Source organism: Artibeus jamaicensis, unplaced genomic scaffold (assembly GCF_021234435.1).
Source record: "Artibeus jamaicensis isolate MK-2021 breed Jamaican fruit bat unplaced genomic scaffold, CSHL_Jam_final contig_354, whole genome shotgun sequence".
Classification (NCBI taxonomy): domain Eukaryota; kingdom Metazoa; phylum Chordata; class Mammalia; order Chiroptera; family Phyllostomidae; genus Artibeus; species Artibeus jamaicensis.
Window position 1 is genome coordinate 27,308,791 of NW_026521803.1, and position 18,330 is coordinate 27,327,120.

At 43.2% G+C, this 18,330-nt stretch overlaps 1 protein-coding gene and 1 pseudogene across 1 annotated transcript in view; both read right to left on the minus strand.

The window, feature by feature from the left end:
• PSTPIP2 (proline-serine-threonine phosphatase interacting protein 2) overlaps positions 1 to 18,330 on the minus strand; it is a 60,333-nt gene that overhangs the window by 21,217 nt on the left and 20,786 nt on the right. Inside the window, exons 2-4 of the mRNA XM_037165122.2 lie at positions 8,868 to 8,968; positions 5,453 to 5,530; positions 807 to 841 (exon numbers count right to left, since the gene is read on the minus strand). Of these exons, the coding sequence (XP_037021017.1) occupies positions 807 to 841; positions 5,453 to 5,530; positions 8,868 to 8,968 (214 nt within the window). The remainder of the gene's footprint in view (positions 1 to 806; positions 842 to 5,452; positions 5,531 to 8,867; positions 8,969 to 18,330) is intronic.
• On the minus strand, positions 17,362 to 17,487 carry LOC119063691 (uncharacterized; annotated as a pseudogene).

Consider the following 18,330-nt stretch of genomic DNA (forward strand, 5'->3'; position numbering starts at 1 on the left):
CATATTTCTTTCTCCTTTTAAAATGGCAGCTCTGGAGTTTCCTGTTTGTAAAACAGGGAGGTTGGGCTACACCATGGTCTCCTCCACTTCTTACCCTCCCCTTCCCACCTCGCCCAGGAGGTGGAGTGTGGTCTGGAAGCCACACTCTGCCTGTGAATATATATATTCATATGAGACCCAGCCTATGCTGAAGTCCCATATGGATCCCATATGGTCCCATTGGGCCACAGCACAGTTGGCCTTGTGTGCATATAAGAAAATGAAAAGATACTGTCCATATCTTGAGGAACGTATTCACTGATGAGTTAAAGAGGGAAGAGAACGCCTTCTATGGAAAGGCTGAGATGGATGTTTACTTAGCTAACCATGACAAAGGTCTAGAACCACCCCATCGCCTACAGAAGCACTTCGAGCACATACTACATGTTGGTGAAATCCTTAGTTTGGAAGCATCGGGTACTCTGAAGAACAGAAAACTTTAAAGGGAGGTTCTGAAAAACAGGCTTGAGGAATATTAGAACTGGACGGGGCCCCTTGAAGACCAAAGTGCTGGGGCCTCATCCTGAACGTCAAGTGAGTGTGAGAACCGCTGCTGTGAGGAGGCCAAACACACATCCCGACAGGCAGACGTGGAGGGCTCTCCAGCTCCCTTCATCTCTGCAGAGCCCCTTCTCACCTTTGGAGTTGCTTTTATTTTTTTTCACCCAATGAGAGATTGCTGTTCCTATGAAAACCCACCTTTGAAGATAGGCACAGAGCTTGCCAAGGATAACAAATACATTTTTAAAGAATCACAAATCACTTACTCTGCTTGAAGACTTCCAGGGCCTGCTTCAGGGTACTGAAAAACAAGTACGTACATAATTTCAAGTTCTGGAAATTGTAAAGTCTTACTAGAATGCCACTGCATGCTTCTCTTGGCCTGTAACTTAGAGCCTATAGACTCATCTTTGCCCCTGAGCTTGAGAAGACAGCAAAAGACCCAGACTACTTCAATCCAGTTTCCTCTTTCTTGCACTTTCAATCCCTTATACACATCCCAAATTTTTCTCTGTCCACCTGGGTAGAGCAAGACGCCGAAATTTTTTATGCTTAATTTTCCACAAACTTGGGCCCCAATCACCTCCTTTTCCATCCATTCATCAATCATCACACCCTTATCAAGCATAAGCTGTGGGCCAGGCATTGTGTTAGGTGTTGGTGATTCAGTGGTACTGGACAGGCCTCAGAATGCAATGGAGCAGACAGATATGACACATACTGTTTTAGTGTCTTACTGCTGAATAACAAACAACAACAAGTTCAGCAGCTGAAAACAATACACGTTTATCTCACAATTTCTGCGGGTATGGCCATGACTCAAACCTTCATTCAGTCTCCCCCTTCCTCTCTCTTCCAGCCCAGGGCTCTTCCTCTGTACACGCCCCATTGGCCATGGTTTCAGTTCTCCTCCACCCTGCCTCACAAAAAACTCCTTCTGAGGTGACTTGGCCCTGGGAATTTTATGGCTCACTGCTGCCTTCATGGAAACAGAGCTCCCTAGGCTACTCCAGCCACTGAAGTAGAAATGGGACGTCATGAATTCACAATCCCCTAGCCACACAGCAGAGGGCCATGGTCCATTTTCTACATATGCATATGTCTGTGGTGAGTTCTACTATTTTGCAAAGTAAAAACCCTTGTATTTTCCAGCAGGCCTCTTCTGGTTACCCCACTTTTCCCACTCTGCTCATTTATCCCAAAACAAAGGGTTCTTATTTCTCCCTCCTTTTCTTGCACAGACATTTCCAATGACTACAAACACACCCAGCAGAAAAACATTACTGCACATTCTCAATACACTTTACCCATCTTATGATACAGTTTTTCAAGGAACACAGTGAACTAGGAAAGTCATCATATCGAAACAAGTGCACCAATCATCAGGAAGGATGAATGAGCATCGCTGATGAGCAGACTTACTACAGGAATTAGTGAGGAACATAGATGGATCTGGCAGTAGACGCAGCTGCAAGTCTTGCTTTATCAAGAGTCATGGAATCTACCCTCACACCCTTTTAGCTTCCCCTCCCAAGAGAAACAGCCTGCCTGCACTCCCCCTAGGAGGACAGGCACTCCTTTCCCAAATTGAAAGTTTCGGGTATTACCATTGTTTTGCATTTTAATCCTCATGTGAAGAAAGGTTATTTTACAGGGCAAGTGCTGAGCAAACCTCCTGCAGCCAGGTAGTGGCATTGAGTCCTCTCTGACCCTGCCCCCACACACAAAGCCACAAAGCAGGGAAACGGGTTGCCCTACACTGGTGAATACCTAAAGCTCTGCCCCATACAACTTAGGTATGCTAAGACTGGGAATCAAAGCAGCTCTACCTAATGCACAGAAACAAACACAGGGAGGCTGCCAAATTGAGGAGACAAAGAAACGTGGCCCAAATGAAAAGATAGAACAAAACTCCAGAAAAGTAACTAAGTGAAATGGAGATAGCCAACCTATCAGATGCAGAGTTCAAAACACTAGTGATAAAGATACTCAGAGAACTCACTGAGTGTGGCAAAAGCATAAGGGAAGAAATGAAAGTTACGCTAAGAGAAATAAAGAAAAATCCACAGGGAACCAACAGTGAAGGGAAGGAAGCCAAAATCAAAATCAATGATTTGGAACATAAAGAAGAAATAAACAATCAATGAGAACAGAATGAAGAAATAAGAATTTTTTTAAAAAAGAGGAGAGAATAAGAAGACTCTGGGACATCTCCAAAAGTGCCAACATCTGAATCACAGGGATGCCAGAAGAAGAGGAAGACCAAGAAGTTAAAAACTTACTTGAAAAAATAATGACAGAAAACTGCTCTAATTTGGTGAAGGAAATACACATACAAGTCTAGAAAGCACAGAGAGTCCCAAACAAGCTGGACCCAAAGAGAACCACACACCAAGACATCGTAATTAAAATGCCAAAGGTTAAAGATAAAGAGAAAATCTTAAAAGCAGCAAGAGAAAAGGAGAGTTACCTACAAAGCAGTTCCCATTAGACCATCAGCTGATTTCTCAAAAGAAACCTTATAGGCAAGAAGGGGCTGGAAAGAAGTATTCAAAGAAAGGCAAGGACCTACATCCAAGATTATCCGGTAAAGCTTTCATCTAGAATGGAAGAGCAGATAAAGCGCCTCCCGGACAAGATAAAATTAAAGGAGTTCATCATCACCAAGCCCTTATTATATAAAATGTTAAAGGAACTTATTTAAGAAAAAGAAGATCAAAACTATGAACAATAAAATGACAACAAACTCACAACTATCAACAACTGAATCTGAAAAACAAAAACAAACTAAGCAAACAACTAGAACAGGAACAGAATCATAGATATGGAGTTCACCTACAGGGTTATCAGTGGGGATGGGGAGTAGGGAGAATGGGGGAAAAGGTTCAGGGATTAAGAAGTACAAATTGGCAGGTACAAAATAGACAGGAAGATGTTAAGAATAGTATAGGAAATGGAGAAGCCAAAGAACTTATATGCACAGACATTTCCAATGACTACAAACACACCCAGCAGAAAAACATTACTGCACATTCTCAATACACTTTACCCATCTTATGATACAGTTTTTCAAGGAACACAGTGAACTAGGAAAGTCATCATATGGAAACAAATGCACCCTTGAACTAATCTAAACCCCGCTGAAACAACCGTGCAACTAACTTATCCAAGTCTCCGCAGTTTTGACCTGTGGAGATGTAAATGTTTTACATATTCAAAAATAGAACTAAAGCAAACAGGAAAAAGGAAAGAATTCCTAAAATTTAAAACAAACAAATTTGACGACTATGAAATTGGTTACATAATCACACAGAGAAAATAAATATTGTAAGTGACATTATAGTACAGTATCTTAGTGAAGTACAGCCAATGGGCAGAAGGGACTGCAAAGAAATGTTAAACTTTACTAGCAAGTTTTATTGTTCATAGCAATATTGATATTATTTTGAAATTTTTTGATATGTATTGTTGAATAAAGCAAATAACTACACTAATATTGTCAGAACGAAGATTTTTCATTTAAGTGGAAATAAATATAAAATTAAGAAAGTTAAGTAAAACCCTGTAAAGTGAAATTAGAATTGGAAATATCAGTATGAACTCATGCTTTTCAAATCTGTCCCCTGAAAGGACCTGTAAACAGGGATACCTCTGTGACAATGAACTTGAAGTTTCATATCTAAACATGATGGATTAATCACTAAAAGGAACTAAGCATACTTTGAGAAATAGCTGATTCCAGGTTTAAATTTAAAGTCTCAAAATTATATTAAGAAAACATGGCAAAGGTAGATAATTATGAAATCTAGGTGATGGGTTCCTTATGGTCATCTTTTTACTTTTCAGTGTTTTTAAATTTTTTATTTACAACATCAAAAATAAAATACAATCAATAGGTCAAAAACACAAACTGTCCTTGTACTAATGTCCTGCATCTGAGGATAACACATTTTTAGGCTTACGTAAACTATTAATATTTTAACTGTCTCCCAGCGTTTTCATCACCTTTCATTACTCTGAAGGCTGGGAGTGTGTAGGTACATGTGTTTTAGAAGCTGGAAAAGAGAAGAGGAAAGACACCATCCTGCCTGCCCCGTCAGACCTCTGAGGGTACCCAGACCTCCCTGCAGCTGCCTACAGCACAGCCACAGCAGCGGGCAGGTCAGTGTGCAGTGGAACTGGTTCTGCAGAAGCCTGCCTGCAATGTTCGGTCTTTCAGTCGGAGCTAGTTCTCCCAAACACCTCCACCCCCACCAACATACTTGTTTTGGAGAAGAAATCTAGAAATTTCCATATGTGTAGGACCCGCTACATAATTTGGGAGGCCCACTGCAAAATGAAATATAGGACTCCTCACTTATAAATTATTTAGAATTTCACCAGGGTGACAGCAAAGAGCATTAAGCCAATTACGAAGCCTTTCTAAGTGTAGGCTCCTGTGTGACTGACTGCCCACAAAGCCAGGAATGATGGAAGAATAAACAGTTGTACAGAAATCCCAGCCTGGTGGTGACAACGATAAAACAGTGCAAAGACAGTCCCTTGCAGCTCACAAACTATGTACATGTACACAGGTGTATACAGGTGTATGCATGTGTGTACATAAGCCTCTCTACTAAATTTCTAGTTTAAAATTATATGTAGTGTAATCCCACCTATGGGGAAGTATACATAGAAAGGGACTTCAAAGAAAACTTAGAAAATATTAATAATGGGTTGTTAGCATCATAGTTCATTTTAACCTTCTTTCTATTTTTCCATCTTTTTCACAACTGGAAATAAGAAAAAAAAACAATTAAAAATTGTTTTCATCGAAGACACGGCGCCCTGCCAGCCAGCTCTGTCTGCTGAAGTGACGGGGCTCCTGGCAGCGTGAGCCAACCTGGAAACTGGGAAGAAACATGGCACCTACTTGATCTCAGACTGTCCGCATGGTTTCTTCCTAGAGAGGCTGAGCAGATCTTTGCCATATTTCTCTTCAATTGATGCCCTAAGGGGAACAGAAGAGAGGCTTGTAAGTCCTTCTCAGGGCTGACCAGAAATTCATGGTAGGTCTCAGCTTCCAGCCCATTCGATTGGGTATGCATTATGAATTGAACCCTATCCTCCTGCCCCTGCAAAAAAATGTCAAAGTCTGACCTCCCAGGATCTCAGAATATAACTTTATTTAAAAGCTGGGTTGCTGCAGATGTAATTAGTTGTGCTTACACTGAAGTATGATAGACCCTTAATCCAGTATGACTGGTATCCATGTAAGAAGAGGGTATGAAGACACAGGAGAATAATGCCATATGAGGACAGAAGAGATTGGACTTAGCAGCTGCAAACCACAGAACACCAAGTATTGCCAGCAACACTAGAACCTGAAAGACATGGAACAGATTCTCTCCTCAAGCCTTCACGGGAGGAGGACCTTGCAAACATCTTGATTTGGGACTTCTGGGCCCCAGAACTACAAGACAGTTTATCTCCTGCCTGTGGTAATTTGTTATGGCAGCCCTGGAAATTCATACAGTGCATTACGGCTTGACTGTAACTTGATTGCAGGGTACTGTTGTCTAAGAAACTCTGTCATTCGTACCCCAGCAATCTGTCATTCTAAAGCCCATCCTGAGAGATAGGGATCTCAGAATGAGAGCTGTAACCAGGGCAGGTGGACCTGTCCTTAGGAAGGGACCATGCAAACACTCCTGTGAGTACAGGAGCTCACAGGAAGAACAGAGTCCCAAGGCACTGGAGCTGGGTGGGGGGTCCCCGAGTCACAGGTGTAGCTGCTAAGCCTTCCAGTGGTGTAGAAGTCCACGCACAAAGGGGTTCCACACACACGTTCCCTCCTCCCTACTCAGGACTGTGTTGCAATACACAACGAAGAGTGCTCACCTGGCCCCACGGTCCTGGAGAAACCCCCTTTCAGAAAATATGCCCAGCCACCTCAGGAGAACATGAAGTAAAGTGGAAAAAAAAACCATCAGACACGGGCTTAATAGAAGTCCTGGCGGCCCTGGCTGGTGTAGCTCAGTGGATTAAGCACAGGTCTGCGAACCAGAGGATCGCAGTTCGATTCCCAGTCAGGGCACATGCCTGGGTTGCATGCTGGTTCCCTGCAGGCCAGTTCCCAGCAGGGGATGCATGAAAGGCAACCATACATTGATGTTTCTCTCCCTCTCTCCTTCCCCTCTAAAGATAAATAAATAAAATCTTTAAAAAAAAAATCAAGGAAGTCCTGGCTCCATGACTTCGCTGCTTTCGTAACCTTGGGCAAGTCATTTAAACCTGCATTAAACCTCAGATTTCTCACCTGTAAAATGCAGCTGATGATGTGTATTGTTATATTAATCTTACCTATCTTCTAGAATTAATACAACAATATCAGTAACGGGCACCACTTACCCACCACTTAGCATGTATTAGGTACCATACTAGGTATATGAAGGTGGTTCCCAGGAGTCAACTTTCCTAAGTTTGAAACCAGATCTGTTCCTTATTACATGTCTGACCTTAGGCAAGTTACATAACCTCTCTGAACCTCAGGTTTTTTCATTGTAAAATAAGGATGATAAAACTTGCCATACAGGGTTATTATGAAAATTAAATGACCTAACATATGCAAAGCACATGATACCTTGCTTGTACCTAGTAAATCTTCAACAAATGGCAGCTATTAATAGAATCTCATTTAGTCGCCCCTAGCTACTCTCTGCAGTATGGTGCAGTACCCTCTCAGTTTTCTATTTCTTATTTCTCACTCAGATCAGGAGCTCGGTATGTAATGTCTGGCCCCACTAGGGTTTCTGGAGGCAGAGAGCTGGTAGGCTTGGGTGACTAGAGTGCAATGTAGAATGCTCCCTTCAAAGCAAAGAAAAGAAGAGGAAAATTTGACCTGAACTTTGAAGGATGGGGAGAATTTACTTAAGCACAGAGGACAAAGGAGGATACTCTAGGCGGGAGGTAACGGAGTAAGGACGTAGAGGCAGACATCCGAAGCACACACACTAGTAAACCTGTCTGGCTGGAAAAGAGAAAATGGTGTAGTGAGTGAGAGTGTATGAAACCTAAAGAAAAGGTAGATGGAGAAGTTCTCTGTGCAAGGAACAAGCCCATCCTCCCGGAAAGTCACCTGCCTATCTGCCCGAAGTTGATGAGTCACAGACATTGACTTAAGCCTGCCAGCGGACAGATTCCTCTCTGTCTGCCCCTTCTGAGACGCACAGTAGGACAGCCCCCTTAAACCTTTGAGTCAGTTCAAGGAGAGAGGCTTCACCAACCCAGGAGGGTACCAGTGTGAACTTAATGCTGCCTAATGTTCTCTTGAGTAGAAAATAAGAGACTTGCCCTGGCTGGTGTAGCTCGGTGGATTGAGCACGGGCCTCCGAACCAGAGGATCGCAGTTCAATTCCCAGTCCGGGGCACATGCCTAGGTTGCAGGCCAGTTCCCAGCAGGGGACGCATGAGAGGCAACCATACATTGATATTTCTCTCCCTCTCTCCTTCCCTTTCCCTCTAAAGATAAATAAATAAAATCTTAAGAAAATAAGAGACTTGATTGAAACCACCTTGATGTCTGTATCTCTAAGTTATGACTCTCTGACTCACTGCCTGATAAACACAAGCAGCTCATTAGTTTGGGGGCCTGGATTTTAGGCCAAATGTCCCCCTTCCCCCTATAGCTCCCCCGCATCCAGAATCACAAGGGAGTGTCCCAGGTGAGCACGGTTTCCACAAAACTAACCCACCCATTAAGAATAGATTTAAAACAAAATGTTATTCATTAAAAAAAAGATCCTCTAAAGCATGCCAGTCCCCCAGGCCCCACCAAAACCCACTGCCACCTGGAGGGCCCTGACCTGTCCCCACATCTTTGTCACCGCTCTCTGAGCCCCAGGGGTCTCTGAATCACACTCTGGCCCCCCACACCCCCCCACTCACATGGGTCAGGCTTGTGCTCATTTACAAGTTTGCTCTTCCCCCACGGATATCTGGGTCCCGTCCACCTATCAAATACTCAAGGATCTCCTCCTCCATGAAGCTCTCACCCACCCACCCCCCTTTTTATGGCCAGTCCTCCCCAAGCCCTCTCTCTCATGAGGTGTCTCAGTGTCATGCAGACCACACAACTGAATGTTTTATTATATTTTGTTTGCAGTTTCTTTCATGAATCTTATCTCTCCAACTGGTTTCTACGAACTTTAGGACAGAGATATCATTTACATCTTGGGGAACCTTCGGTGACCTGCAGCAGAGGATGTTGTGAACCATCACAAACAAGTAGCGAATCGTGCCTTGTTTGCGTGGAAGCATTCAGTCTTCAGAGAGGAAATGGCCTGTACCTTTCTTTTAAAAAGTCTTCGAACTCTTTGCAGTTCTTGCGGCCGTTGTTCAGGTGTTGGATGATGTTGTCGTAGCCAATGGTGCTGAGGATGTCGGGACTCTGGTGAAAGAGAAACAGCACCGAGTCAGACCAGGAACAGTGCAGAGGGAAGCCCCAAGGCCTGAAGGGATGGGGAGGCCAACCGTTGAAAGGAAGTTCCTGAAACACGTTGCCTCCAGGACACACTTGACCAAAATAAACAAAATAGAAGAAGTAAGAATGCACGGAGCTGTGGAAGAGTTTCTAAAATTATGAAACCAAAGGGCCACAAAACAGGAAGGAAGTGACACAGGACTGAGAGGCACGTCTCTGAGGGAGCTGGCAGGGCTTGGGGCCCTGTCTGGGCCACCGCCCGTGTCCTAAATCAGGCCAGGGCTGGGAGCAAGAGAGCTTGACCCTAATATCCCTTCTCCTAGCCAATAAGCCCTGTCTGAGGGTCAAGGGTATTGCTGCAAAGGGCAAGCAGCCCTGAGCCAGGAGCCAGGCCCCAGGACGAACTAAGAAGGTCCGGCTTCCCACCGGGAAGCAGGGAGGGGAGCCCATCAGCCCGCATGCGCCACATGGTCACAAGCCCCAACATGGGGGAAAGGAGTTTGTTTCTTTGTTTTTAATTTAAAATGAGCAGTTTATTCCTATGGTATTCTACTAAGTGCTCTGAGGTTGAAGGAAGCTGCCCAAGCCTTCCAAAGCATTAGCCCTAGAGGAAGTACGTTTTAAAACTCAAAGTCCCCTCAGCTTCCCAAACCAACAAATCACAGACTAAAAAATACCCACTTAAGTGACCCCTAAGTAGGGCTGGCTCCCTGGCGTCTCCCCCAAATGCTTACAATAGGTAGCCCAATTCAGACTTCAGTCCCTCGGGAAGGTTGGTTAGGCTGTATCTGTGTGTCCAGGGACCTCTGAGCTCCCCCACCCCACAGCCCAGCCAAGGCAGACCACCCCTTGCCAACACCCGGTTAGCTGAGAAAGGTGTGACTCTGCCTTAAGGTGTGGCAGGGGACACTGGGAGGTCCGGCTCCACCCAGCTCTGGACAGGCAGATGCAGAATTCCTCTCTTCCATTTGTGGCCACTGGTCAGGGCCTGGCTGAGCAGACGGGCCCCAATGAGACCCACCAGCAACAAGGTCTGAGGCTGATTTCAATGTGGCATTCGGAAACTAAACTGGCCATAATTCGAACTGCATTTTAACCAATGGGTTATCGTAACAAACTCTACACAGGGACATACAGATAAATCTAAGTTAGAAATACATTAAATTCCATGGGTTCTGGCTGCTGTTTGAGCACAGATTTAGGCATTGGAAGCCTAAAATATGACCTCCACCGAAGCTTCATTTCTCCATCCACCCCCTCCACACACCTGCCTTTCTGTCTCACCCAGGTAGGCTTCTTACTGCCCCCTGAAACGCAGCGCTCAGCGGCAGCTCTCAGCAAGGGTTACATTATCCTCTCCCAAATCCAAACCCAGCCCCTCCACTTCCACATTTTCTGGAAACCGTCTGAGGAGCTCCCTCCTCTGGACTCTCAGAGCTCCAGCTTCTGAATTTGCTTTTGGTGTCCCCATGTGAGTGGCCTGTGGTCCCAGCTCTACTACAAATACCTGTGGCTTCTTTGACCTCTTGGACCTCTCCTGCACAGGCACAGCTCCCCCCATCCCCTAAAATCCAGCTGAATTACAGTCAAATGCCTACTGTGTTCCCACACACTTAATGAGAACAATGAAAACAAAGGCTCCTGAGTGAATGAATAGGCATAGAGTCAATATCAATGTTGGTTTGTACACAGAAGTGCTTTACTCTTCCCAGAGAAAGACACTCAGGTTATCTGTTTTGTGCCACTCGTTGGGAAAAGGTGGTTTCCTCTTTTCTAAGGGCATGTAGCCTCTTTCAGCTACACAGGGAAAGTGGAGCTGGCCCAGACTTTCCTGCAAACAGTCAACAGCCTTAAGAAAATCCAGAATTGCATCTTCAAAGGACTGACTGGGTTACAAGGGAACCAAGAAAGAAAATCCCCAAGAGGAAAAAAAAAAAGCCAAGTTCACACTATGGATAATTTGGGTTGGAAATTCCTTCCCACACTACTCAGAGAGCACGGCCGAGGAGGAAAGAATACCGCGTGAGCACCGCAACGGCACCACAGGTCCCCCTCGTATGTGAGTGTGCCAAGCCGTGGCCCGGTGTCCTTGCCGAAGTAATCGGAGCCCACTACGCATTCTTTCTTTCTGTACCTAATTTATTTTTTAAATTCTCACCCGAGGACATTTTCTCATTGCTTTTAAAGAGGGAGAGAGAGAGAGAGAGAGACATCGATTGGTTGCCTTCTCATATGTGCCCTGGAGACCAGTCTGGGGATCAAACCCAAAACCTGGGCATGTACCCTGACCAGAAATTGACCCCGTGACCTTTGAGCCACACCAGCCAGGGCCGCACATTGTATCCTGCGTCTCTTCCCTGTCTTCCAAACAGGCAGCGTACATTTTTACCCCAGGACCTTCGCACACGTTGTTCCCACAGTAGGTATGGAGTGTCCTCTTCACTTAAATCCAACCTCTGCTTCAGAACCAGTTCAAATCCCATTTCCTCTCTGAAGTCTTCCTCACTAATTCATCCTGTAGTCTCCTCTCCTTCCAAATGCCTCACGTCTTTATGCCTTGTCATCTCATTCGGCTCTTGTTACATATTATGTTACTAGTAACATCTTTTTAAAAATTAGTTAACTTCTTAAAGAATATCTGAATCATATCTAACCTTCATCACCCACAGTAGCTCCCACCTCAGTGGTGCTTGAGAAGTATTTGTTCATTGTATACCAGCCCCAGACAAGGAACCAAAGAGGTTATAAACCCAGCATAAGATAAAGTCCTTGCAGTCCGGGAGGCTATCATTCACTTAAAGATTCTGTAAAAAACATGCACGTGAAACGAACATGTATGCACAAGGAGAAAGAGACTAAAAGAGTATATAAAACCATGCAGAGAAAATATACAATGAATGACATAGAAAAGAGAGAATGAACTGGGGTCATCGGAAAAGAGAAGAAGTAAGATGACCGGGATTCACACCAGAAAATGATGACCTAAGCCTTCACTTTACAGACTAGGAAAAGAAGAACAGATGAAATCTATAGTGCATAGACAGAAGGAAATAAAAATAGAGGAAAAGAATGAAATAGAAGTGGACACATGATAGAGAATATACATGAAACCAGAAGTTAGTCCTTTGAAAAGTTTAACATAATCAATAAATCCGTATGTAGGTTGATCAAAAAATAAGAGAGAGAAAAAAACCCCGGAAATTACCAATGTCTTCAGTCTGACAATAGGCATCTACAAGAAACCTGCAGTTAACAGCCTACTTAATGGTAGAAGACTAAACACTTACTTCCTAAGGAGGAGGAAATAAAGCAAGAAAAAGAAATAAAGGGCACATCTATTTTATTGGAAGGGATGGAGCAAAACTGCCTGATTGTATACACAGACAATCCTAGGGAATTCACAAAAAAAAATTACTAGAACTAATAAATAAGTTTAACAATGTTTCAGGATGCAAGGCCCATATTTTAAAAAGTCAATTATAGCCCTGGGTGGCGTAGCTCAGTGGATTGAGCTCGGGCTTGCAAACCAAAGGATCGGAGTTCGATTCCCAGTCAGGGCACATGCCTGGGTTGCAGGACAGTTCCCAGCAGGGGGGGTGCATGGGAGGCCACCATACATTGATATTTCTCTCCCTCTCTCCTTCCCTTCCCCTCTACAGATAAATAAATAAAATCTTTTTAGAGTCAATTATATTTTGACATATCAGTGTAAAGAAAATTAAACATTGCTTACAACAGCATAAAAGATATAAAATATTCAGAAATAAATCCTTAGGAGGTTGTACAAGATTTCTTCATGGAAACTACACAGCATTGCTGAAAGACATGAAAGAAGACCTCAGTGAGGGTAGATATATACCATCATCATGGATTGAAAGAGTAAATATTAAAACATCAAATTTTCTCCAAATTGATCTATAGATAGATTTAACACAATCCCACCAAAATTTCAAAAGTCTTTTCTATAGAAAATTTCAAGTTAGCCTAAAATTTATGTGGAATAACAAAGAACCTAGGATAGACGAAACACTTTTATTTTTAAAAAGAAGAACAAAGATGGAGAATTCATACCATCTGACTTCAAAACTACGGTCTGACTTCAAAAGATTCTATGAAGTTACAACAATCAAAACAGTATGGCAGTGACCTGAGGACAGACCAGAAGATCATTGGGAACAGAATGGAATCCAGAAATGGACTCACTTATCAACTGACTTTCAAGAAGGTACCAACAATATTCACAGAGGAAATGAGTCTTCTCAGCAAATGGTTCTGGAACAGCTGTAGAAACCTTTAGGAGAAGACAGTCTCTAGTTATTCCTCACTCTGTACACAAAATTGTTTCGAGATGGATCATAAACTCAAATATAAAATATATATAAAACTAAAAAATAAAGTTTTTAGAAGAAACCAATAGGCTTCTTCTTTGAGACTTGAGGTATTTCTTAGAGAGGACACAAAAATATGAACTCCAACAGAAAAAAAACCCTGAAAAAATGGACTTGATCAAAACTAAAAACCTCTGCTCATCAGAGAAATTGTTAAGAAAATTAAGCGGCAAGCCACAGACTTGGAGAAAACATTCACAATACACATATCGGTCAAAAGACTTGTACCAGAATATTTAAATAACCCAACAAAATAATAATGAAAGTATAAGCAACCCAATAAAACCCAGGCTTAATACTTGAACTTCATAAGCACTTCATAAAAGATATTCTTTTGGCAAAAAACTTCATGAAACATCGTTCAACATCAGAGGGAAACTCAAATTAAAGTCACAGTGCTATCTACTTCATGTCCACTAGAACACCTAAAATTAAAAAGTCAATATTGAATATAGGCAGGGAGGGTGAACTATCAACCTCATGGATTGCTGATGGGAGTGTAGGGCTGGTACAGTCATTGTGGAAAATGGTGATTTCTCAAAAAGCGAAACATGCACATACCCTATGACATAAAGTTCTACTTATAAGCATTTACCCTGTGAAATGAAAACATATGTCCACAAAAAAGACTTGTCCAAGAGTCTTCATAGGAGTTTTATTCACAATAGCCAAAAACTGCAAACAACTCTGATGCTTAACAATTGATGAATGATAAACAATCTGTGGCTTATTTATGCAATGGGATGCTTGCTGCTCAGCAATAAAAAGGAAAGAACTACTAACACAAAATAACATGAATGAACTGCAAAGACATTATGCTAGTGACAGCTGCTAGACACAAAAGGTGTTTGCTGTATGATCCCATGTATATGAAATGGTAGGACAGGTGAGCAATCGTAGGACTTATTTCTACAGTGAAAGAAATAGAAGAACTGATTGCCTGAGTCAGGAAGGGGGCACTTGGAAGGGGCATTTGGGAACCTCCTGGAACATGGAAACGCATGCACCCACATGACCCACATTCCTATCAAGGTGTGGATTGTACAGGTGTATGCAGCTTTCAGAACTCATTGATCTGCAGGTTTCATCTTATATAAATTGGACCTCAAAAAATTAAAGGATGGAAAAAAAGCTGATTAGGATTTAGAGGGAGGGAGGCTGTTGCTGGAAGGAAAAGAGAAGCTAAACCTTGGAAATGGGCCTGGTCTCGGAGCCCTGGGGGAGGCAGGAGATGAGAAAGAAGGGGTGAGCAGAGCCAGGCAACCCAGCAAACCTCCCCAAGACCCAGAATGTAAGGTTGCATAATGCTCACGTTATAAAGAGATAAATAACATTCAACTTTCAATCAGGGATTTGTACTTGAGCCATAAAGCCACTTACTTTTTTTAAGACAAACAACTTGGCAGATCCAGCAGTAAGCACATCTGTGCCACACTAGCAGATGTGCGAGCCAAAGAATAATGAAAACAGCCTTGCCTTGCGTGAGCACGCCAGTGGGCAGTGCAGAGCAGGTGGGTGCGGGTTCAGAGAAGGAGGAAGTCTATGCGAGCTGCCCACCAGCTCTAATGCTCAAGGCTGGTTTCACTCATTCACTCAAATCACACAGACCCCCTCGTTCACGCCCAGCCCCAAAACCTGAGCCCCCGCTGCCAAGGCCTCTGAGAACTTGTTTCCAGGCTCTCTTTCCACCATATGGCCTCTGGGCAGAAGGTGTAAAGGGAAAGGGGAAGCAAAGGGTACCCACAGCTTCTGTCAGAATTCCAGGTGCTGCCACAGAGCATTCCCACATCTGGTTCTGTGCTGCATCTCAGGGCCTCACCATCATGATCTCTGCTACACAGTTTCTCTGGCTATGGGCTGCAAGGACCACCTGTGCCAGAATCAGCTTAGTAAACGTGCAGAGCCGCTAGATCTCCCCCCAGACCTGCTGAGTCTGAACGTGGGATGGGGAAATGTTCACTTCTTAAGCGCCCCCAAGAGACTGTAATGACATTTAAGAAAATGCTGCCACAGAAATTACAAAAGACAAAAGATCAATCATGGTTCCTGCCTGGAGGAGGAGCTGGCTACAAGAAGAAAGCAGTGTACATGCACGTGGAACTACAGCACAGCAGAATGGAATTGTGAGAGAATGACTGTTAGCAAAGGGCAAGGGAGAAGAGGGCAGAGAAGATTCTCCACGGTTTGCATTTCATTTGAAAACCTCCAATTCTGAGTTTTAAAAAATACGAATTGGCATTGATGCCTTTTGGAAGCACAGAGCCCCACTAGAACGAACAGGAGGCCACTGATCTTGCATTTTAGACAAAGGCTGCATTTGTTTGACCCCTGGGCAGCTGATGCATAAGTGTGTTGTGTTTTTCATTCAAGTGCCACAGCATGTTCCAAAACAACCGCGAGACAGGAATGATTTCCATGTTTTACAGCTGGAGAAAATGAGACACCGGGAAGAGAAGTTCTCCTTTCCACTGCCTCCAACCACAATGGAAGACCTTAACCCTCAACTAACAATGTATGCAAATCTCTGTTATTTATTAAAATCTCTATGGCAACAATAGTCTTGGGATAAAGACCAGGACTTTATCTTACTTCCCAGTGCTTTTAACCTTGATCATTCTTGCCCAACCACTTTCCTACCTCTTTCATCCAAAGAGGTAAGACCAAACGGAACCATCTCCCTTATCTGCAAATATGGATGAATTATTGTCAATTGATACTAACAAATAGGTCTAATATACACTGAATACTTGTCATGTTCCAAACAGCAAACCAAGTATTTCACATGGAATATCTTGTTTAATTCTTATAACAATCCTATTGATAAAGGTATGATTATTACCTTTGTTTTATAGGACCCAGGGATTTGTACTTTAGGAAACTAAGGATCAAAACCTATATTCTGAGTCAGACTAAAGTCTGTATTCTTTTTTTCACTTTTTAAAAGATTTTATTTATTTTATTTTTAGACAGAGGGCAAGGGAGGGAAAAAGAGAGGGAGAGAAACATCAGTGTGTGGTTGCCTCTCACATGTTCCCTACTGGGGACCCAGCCCACAGCCCAGGCTTGTGCCCTGACTGGGAATTGAATCTGAGACCCTTTGATTCGCACACTGGCCCTCAGTCCACTGAGCCACACCAGCCAGAGCTTAAGTCTGTATTCTTAAATCACTCAACCATATAACTTCTCTTATTGGAGGAACAGACCATGCTTAACTCTTTGTCAGTCCATTTCTCTGCAATTCAAGATAGGACATACCCAGGCTTGGGTTTGAGTCTCAATTCTGCTACCCCCAAGCTACGTAACTTTGAGCTAAGAGCTCAATCTCTCTTAGTGTTAAATTGCTACACTGTAAAATAGAGATCACTGGAAAGATCAAATGAGATAATGTGTTTTAAGGTGGTCAAATGCTTCGCAAACCAAAGGAATTAAGGAAGATACAATTGAATTTTTTAAGACCAGGTCACATAAGCAAAAGGAAAAAAAAACTATGAGTTTGGATCGTGTAAATTTCTTTTTTCCCCCCCAGTTGTTGATAGTTGTGAGTTTGTTGTCATTTTACTGTTCATATTTTTGATCATCTCCTATTTCTTAGATAAGTCCCTTTAACATTTCATATAATAAGGGCTTGGTGATAATGAATTCTTTTAACTTGACCTTATCTGGGAACCACTTTATCTGCCCTTCCATGCTAAATGGCTGCTTTGCTGGATAGAGCAATTTTGGATGTAGGTCCTTGCCTTTCATGACTTCAAATATTTCTTTCCAGTCCCTTCTTGCCTGCAAGGTTTCTTTTGAGAAATCAGCTGACAGTCTGATGGGAACTCCTTTGTTAGGTGACTGTTCCCCCTTCTCTCTTGCTACTTCTAGATTTCTCTCCATTTTAATCTTGGGTAATGTAATTATGATGTGTCTTGCTGTGTTCCTCCTTGGGTCCAACTTTTTTGGGACTCTCTAAGTTTCCTGGACTTCCTGGAACTCAACTTCCTTCACCAGATTGAGGAAGTTTTCCTTCATTATTTGTTCAAATAAGTTTTCAATTAGCAATAATCAGGCCTCAGATAAACTTCATCGGCTACGATACTGCCACTGTGCAAAGCTGTTCAAATAAGTTTTCAATTTCTTGCTCTTCATCTCCTTCTGGCACCCCTATGATCCAGATGTTGGAGCGTTTAAAGTTGTCCCAGAGCTTTCTCAGCCTCTCCTCCTTTTTTTGAATTCTTGTCTCTTCATTCTGTTCCACTTGGAAGTTTATTTCTTCATTTTGTTTCAAATCCTTGGTTTGAGTTCCCATTTCCTTCCCTTCACTTTCAGTTCCCTGTATATTTTCCTTTATTTCATTTTGCATTGCCTTCATTTCTTTTTTCATTTTGCAACAGAGCTCAATCATTTCTGTGAGCATCCTGATTACCAGCGTTTTGAACTCTGCATCAGATAGGTTGGCTACCTCTTCATCACTTGGTTCTTTTTCTGGAGTTTTGATCTCTTCTTTCATTTGGGCCATATTTCTTTGTCTTGGCACAACTGTTAGGTTGTAAGGGGTAGAGTCTTAGGGATTCACCAGGGTGGGGGAGCCCTCTTTGCTGCACTGTGGTGCTGTCTGTGGGGTAGGGGTCAGAGAGCGAACAATGCCACTTGCTGGCTCTATGCTAACCCTACTTTCCGTCACTCCCCTCACTTGCCACAAGCAGACTGTGGCCTTTCAGATGCTGATTTGCAGATGGGCGGGTATGTGTACGTTCTAGAACCCTGTGGGCCTCTCCCATGGACTTTCCAGTGATCCTCAGAGTTTCTCCCACTGCCACAACTCCCTCAGATTTTCACATCCAGAGGTTTTGAGTCTTCAGTTTCCCCCGCTGAAGCCCTGGGTTCTGTGGTTTGTCTCACTTCCCGGTGGTTCTTCCCAGTTTATCAGCCCATGAATGTGGGACCAACTGGTCCGCC